This window comes from Podarcis erhardii, assembly GCF_964252035.2.
Source record: "Podarcis erhardii genome assembly, chromosome: 4".
Lineage (NCBI taxonomy): Eukaryota > Metazoa > Chordata > Lepidosauria > Squamata > Lacertidae > Podarcis > Podarcis erhardii.
Genome location: NC_138508.1, coordinates 6,247,216 through 6,253,425, shown reverse-complemented (window position 1 = coordinate 6,253,425; position 6,210 = coordinate 6,247,216). Strand labels below are relative to the sequence as shown.

Below are 6,210 nucleotides of genomic sequence, written 5' to 3'. Positions count from 1 at the left end.
AAAGGACTGGTTTGGCAAGCTGGCTCTCATACCTTCTTTCCCCTACATATACAGGAACCCATGAACTGAAGGGAACCCAGGGCATCATCCAAACTGACCCCCACCACACAAACCAGCAAAACTATATTTTGACGCTATCGGGCCTTTTCGGGTGAGCGTGTGTGTGTTTGCCAGCCTGTGCTAAGTGTCCATGTAATATACGCAGCTCTGCCTTCCCTTAGTGCCCTTCAGATGTGCTGGACCGCAAGTCCCAAGAGGCCCTGCCACACCGATGGGAGTTGTAGTCCGATACATCTGGAGGGAGCCAGGTTGGGGAAGAAGGTGAGATAAGGGAAGGGAAGAGATAGAGGCACAAGCATACCCACAGGGTAGCACCACTTTCTAAATACTGTGCCTTAATGTGCTAGATGCATTGCTTAATTAAGTGCCTTAATGCTGTTTGGGGAAATATCTGCCGCTACCCAGCTTGTGTTGTGGAGGGGATTCTGCAGTTATGCAACACTGAAGATTTGGCCATATCAAACTGGTTTTTAATTGGCTAGCGCAGACTGGGGATTTTCATAGAACCGTAGAGTTGGAAGCGACCCCCAGGAGTCATCTAGTCCAGCCCCCTGCAATGCTTTGAATGCCTCTCTCTCACAATGAGTGAAGGTGGGACAGACTTTAGGTTAAGGGAGAATTTAGTCTACACAACTCTGCAGAAGGTCAGGGCTTAACCCAGGAACACGATATGTACGAAAACAAAGCAGCTCCTGAGCATGGGCAAAGTGCACTTCCAAGCAAAAAGCCACAGCTGGTTCTCGGGCTTATTCTAGAGCAATATCCTTACGAAAGGACATTACAGAGTTGGAAAAGGTTTAGGAAAGGGCAACCAAAATGAAGAAAGACTGCAGTGTTTGGGACTTTGACGCTTACATGATAGACTGAAGTTTATTAAAATTATGCATGGCCCAAAGAAAGTGGATAGAGGAAGGTTCTCTCCCTCGTAACACTGGAACTCGTGCAGATCCAAAGAAGCTGAACGTTCGAAGATTCGGTACAGAGAAAAGAAAGGAATTCTTCAGCCAGGTGCTCCAATGGGAAACCTGCAAGCAGGATTTGAACACAAGAGCGCTCTCCCCTTCTGGTGTCCAGAAGCATTGCTTCCTCCAGCTGTGGAGACACCGCATAGCCGTCCTGCCTAGTAGTCACAGAGCCCTTTCCTCCATCAATTTGTCTCATTTCAAAGCCACCTGGGTTGCTTCTAGTGGGAGTGAGTTCCATAGTTTAACCTTCCCTGCAAATAAAAACGAACTACCACCAGCGCACCAGCAGGGAGAAAAGACTTTTTTTTTGCGGATGTGTTGTTTGTTGCTTTCGAGGTACACCCTCAAATGGGACTCTCCCCCCCCCCCCGCAGAAACTCAGCTCTGGCCTAAGCTCTTTCCTCCCCACCCTCCTCTTTTTGCACCTGCCTTCTTCCCTAAGCGAGGACCCGTCCAAGCGAGCAGCATCTCAAGGATGCGCAATAACCAAGCCCGCCAAGGAGATGGTTTCTCTGCAAAATTGGGGAGCTCATCCAGGCTGCCGCCGCCCACCGTCCCTCCCTCCAAGATCTGAAAGCTCAGAGCATCCGTCCTCCTCCTCCTCCTTTTAGAAAGAGGACAGTAGGACCCAGCAGAAGCCTCGGGCGCCCGGGGAGGTGAGTGTCTCTCTCTCTCTCTCTCTCTCTCTGTGTGTGTGTCTCTCTCTCCTTGTTCCCCGCCTGCTTTTGCATCCTTGAGAGAAAAGGCAGCAGATTCTGCCAAGGAGGCGCCCGGCCTGCATCCCGGCCAGCGAGCTGTGGGGAGGGGTCTGTGCCTGCCCAGAGGGGGAAAGGGGGGGCATCAGGCGCGAAGGCGCTGGCTTGGCAATGTGAGCCCATCTCTGCCCCCATCTCTCTGAGGAGGAGAGAAAGGGCGCCCGGCGCGCCTGCTTTGCTGCCTGGCCCCAGGGACCAGCTCTTCTCCCGACTGGTCCTCCCTTCCCTGCCTGACGAGCATCCTCTGAACTCTCCTGCATCCCAAGGAAGGACCACTTTGCCATCGCCGCTTCTTTCCCCCCACAGACAGCTTTTCTTTCTTCGTGTTTTCTTTTCTTTCCCCCGTAGCGCAAGGGAGGAGAACAACTCTCCTAGGAGTTGTCGAAGGGTCTTCCCCTTTCCTCTTGCAGCCATCTCTTGAGAGGGGAAGGAAGGTTTCAGCGCTTGAGAAAGGAGGGCGGAGAGAGGACGACTGTCGGAGCCAATTGCCGGAGGAGGAAGTCCTTCCACTCTCACCTGTTCCCTCCCGGAGGGCAGGATCTAATGCTGTGACTCACCTGCGCGGCTGGTTTCCAACAGGACACGACAACAACGCAGCGCCAGGCTTTGGCAGGCGACCAAAGCCACGCAGACTTCTTCTCCCCGTCTCCTTTGGGTGGCTCTGCCCCTTTCCTCCTCCTCCTCTCCCTCCTTCTCCTCCTCTGCCACGAAAAGGAAGAACTCAGGAGTTCTCTGCAGCCTACTGTTAAGTATTATACTTATAATATCCATGTCCGCTTTCGCCTTGGCAAAAGGGGAACACCTCTCCATTGGGGAGAGACGCCTCTGCTAAATCTGATTTCTCTGGCTAACTTAGTTCCCCCTCCATCTCCACCTGCCTCGTGCTCTCCCCGCCCCCCTGATCCCAGACAAAAACCTCCTTGTTCTTTCATAATCTCTGCGAAATCAGTTTTACAAGGAAAAAAAAGAGAAAGGAAAGAGAAAGGATAGAACCGGCCTCTCCAGTTTTGGCTTGGAAACCAAAGGAAGATCTCGCAGGTTTCACATCTCAGCCCGCTTTTATTTTGCTGAGACACACTGAAATTTACAGTTTTGGTTGTGCCGGCTTATATATCTTGACTTCGACGCCATGTCCACCCGGGACAGCGTGCAGATTCCGGACGACCGAGATTTCGACCACTTCCGGACGGAGTGCAATTCTGACGACGGCTGGAGCCTCACGTACAACAAGTCTGGGATTGTCGTGTGGATCCAGATCCTTGAGGCAGAGAAATCCCTGCACAAGATCAAGGTAAGGAATGCGCCGTGGAGCGTGGAAGGATCCTGGCCCAGCACAAGCAACCAGGGTTTTGTTGTGGCTTCAGGCCACAGGCCCTGGTCGGCAGGGTTGTTGTTTTTTAATTCTCTTGTTTATTAACAACTTTTCTTTTCCCTCAGTTGCCACTTCTACTTTTCTGCCTCTTTTGGGGTCGACGCCAGGAAACCCAAGGCAGTTTTCAGACGTAGCGTTTTGAGGTATTTAATATGCAGGGGGCTGCAGCCCATAGCGAACCTGCCCCACGCGAGCCTCACAAAAAGGAAATGTGTGAGAGGGCACCTGTGGCCTTGCACCACTCCTGTGAGTTGTCACGTATGACTCCCAACCGCGCCAGAATGTTTCTGGCGACTGAAGTTTCGAAACCTAATGTGCACTTTGCTGGGAAGTCAGGTTCTCCTCATAACCGGACATTTTGACCGCTGCATGGAAGTCCTTGAGAAGGCATTTCGTTAGAAATTCAGTTGCGCAATCCTCAGTGTCACCGCCACAAAATGAAGCAAGTCCCACCAGGCAGCAGAAAAGCGGCAGATTAATAAGTCACAAAAGGGCAGGAGTTACAAAGCGCTGTGCTGTCTTGAACTGGGCCACTTTGGAACGGACATGTAGATTTTTGGGTTTCACAGACCTCTTTGTCAGATAGAAACTGATGAAGACTTCTGAGAAAGCGGAAAATGTGCATACCAGCTGAAAACATATAATGTACCGGCTATGTTTTCCTTTCCCTGCATGCACCAAGTTTAAATTTTTTTGGGGGGGGTGCATTTGTGCAAACCTGAATATCTTGGTCTTTTTTATTTGAACTTCTAAGTCACCTGAACTCCGTCCTTGAAGCTCCAGGGAGGCTGCAGTGCAAACATCCACCCACCAGTGATTCACTGTGCTGTGAACCAGGAACTTCCTGGTGCGAGTCTTTCACGAGATCACCCTCTGTCCGACTTAGCAACTCCCCTTTCGATCGGGTTAAGATGATGCTGGCCTTCCTTACAGGGGCGACATTGCGTTTAGTTGGTCAGGTTTGCAAAGTTCTCTGAATCCTATGAGAAGCAGTATAATGATCTCTGAATCACTCCAGTGCTTTCCCTCCTTGTCAACACAACAACCTTGTGAGGTAGGTCGGGCAGGGGAAGAGAGTTTTCTCCAGAGAGCATTGAAGTTCCACTGGAGCTTGGTTGGCTGTCTGTACCTGAACAGCAAATGCTAGCTACTATATTATAAATGGAGGATGCCCTAATGTAATTATTCTTTAAGAACAGAGGAAGCTTATGCTGAGATGGACTGGCTCCGTATTGCCTTCACTCACCGACAGGGATTCTCTCAGGTTTCAGATTAGTGTCGTTCCCCACCCCCGTCCCCGTCCCCGGAGATGCTCTCCTAGCATTCGAAAGGCCTCTCTCCAAACTTCGAAATTGGCTAGGCACATTTTGCACCTGGCTATCAGCCGCTTGCGACCAAGTGAAGATGCCCAGGAGTCAGGATGGTGCCTGATGTCTCCACCACCTGTGGATCCTTGGCTCGGGACTGTTTTCACGCCCCAATTCCACATCCTGTAGAATCCTGTCATCCTGCACAATCAGAATGAATTTCAGGTACCAAAAAGTCGCACGGAAAAATACGACTTTTGAGTCGTCTGGACCCCAAATGGCCACTAGGCAACCGCAACCCTGGTTCCAGGAGCCATTTGGTGCCTAGCATATATATATGAATTCCTAACCCTGTTTGTCTCTGAGCTTTGCAACGCACACAGCTTTCGGAGAGCTCCAAGTGCCTCACATACATGGTCTTCCTAATACTCGCAACAACCCTGTAAGGGAGGCAATAATTATTATCTCCCTATGAGCCAGGGTAGGGCTGTGGCCCTGGCGTCTTACACGGCACCCCCTTCTGGATTTCTGACGGAGGCAAGGTTGGTTGAACCAGGGGATTTTATCACATGCAACTTTTCATACAGGGGAGGGAGAAGCTGCTTTGGAGATCCCCTTTTCTATGCAAGGAGTCAGGGGCTCAGCTGGCCTCTCCCCTCCATGCCTGCCTGCCATACAGAAAGTAACCACACAATTAAACCCCTGTGTTGCAAACAATTATCAGTAATATCCAAGGCAACACGATGACCAAGTACAACAATGCGATGTCAATATGAACTCTTTATATAATCCATACAGAACATTGAACAGTATGAAATATATGAAATATGCACTCGCTGCAAAACCAAATAAACAGAAATCTTACAAATCTCTGAAAGTCACAAAATAGGCACTCTTGATGGATTCTCTTGAAAACATAGAACCAAATAAACAGAAGTCTTGGAAAGTCTTTGTAGACTATGCAAGTCTCTGAAAGAAGCAATGGGTCAGATTCTTATCTGGTAAAAATAAGCCGTAAAGCTTTGTTTTATGACGTCCAACGCTGCCGAAGTGGTCCGCAAACAGACGTCGTGAACAGTGATTCCAGATATACCCACTTTCTGCTATACAGAAAGGGCTTCTGATGCCTTTCTTCATCCAGGAGTCCTTTGGGAGGGAAGGAAGGGCGGGATACCAATCATTGTTGTTAATAATAATAATATTAATAATAATAATAATTAATTATTATGTTAATAATTATAGAGAAAACTCATGCTCGGGCTTTGCCAAATACCCTGCATGTCGTTCAGATACACAGTGAGCTGGTTCACACATGCATTTTAAACATGGCATTTGTTAGTCAGCTTTTCTGGGTCTTGTGAATGCTACAGTGTCCCACGGGTGTCGAGATCGCAGTTTGTCCAGCCTCAGTTCTATTGGCCATCCTTCCACTGCTTAAAAACCTCTCCCGAAGGAGAGTCCACCACGTTCATAAGACCACTCACTCTGGCAAAGAGGAGAACTAAACCGGACTGAAAAGACAGTTATAGGAGCCGACCCAAAGTCTCCCCCCCCCATATCATGTGAGTGAGCTGTGAAAATATGATTCCTTTCCCGGTTCCTCATCTGTCTCCTCATCCAGCTCCTTCTGTCTCGTATGCCTGAAGCTTTTTAGCAGAGATCCTCTTTGCTTAATCACATAAAGAGATGGAGCAGGGAGATCGGTTTCCCGAGGGGGAAAACGGATGTTTCCATCCCATTAACGTTACCCG

At 49.5% G+C, this 6,210-nt stretch overlaps 1 protein-coding gene across 1 annotated transcript in view; it reads left to right on the top strand.

Moving 5' to 3' along the window:
- The first annotated feature begins 1,727 nt into the window (after positions 1 to 1,727).
- The window catches only part of STARD10 (StAR related lipid transfer domain containing 10), a 57,153-nt gene continuing 52,670 nt past the window's right edge, over positions 1,728 to 6,210 (top strand). The window contains exon 1 of the mRNA XM_081860748.1: positions 1,728 to 3,071. Coding sequence (XP_081716874.1) covers positions 2,910 to 3,071 — 162 coding nt within the window. The 5' untranslated portion in view covers positions 1,728 to 2,909. The remainder of the gene's footprint in view (positions 3,072 to 6,210) is intronic.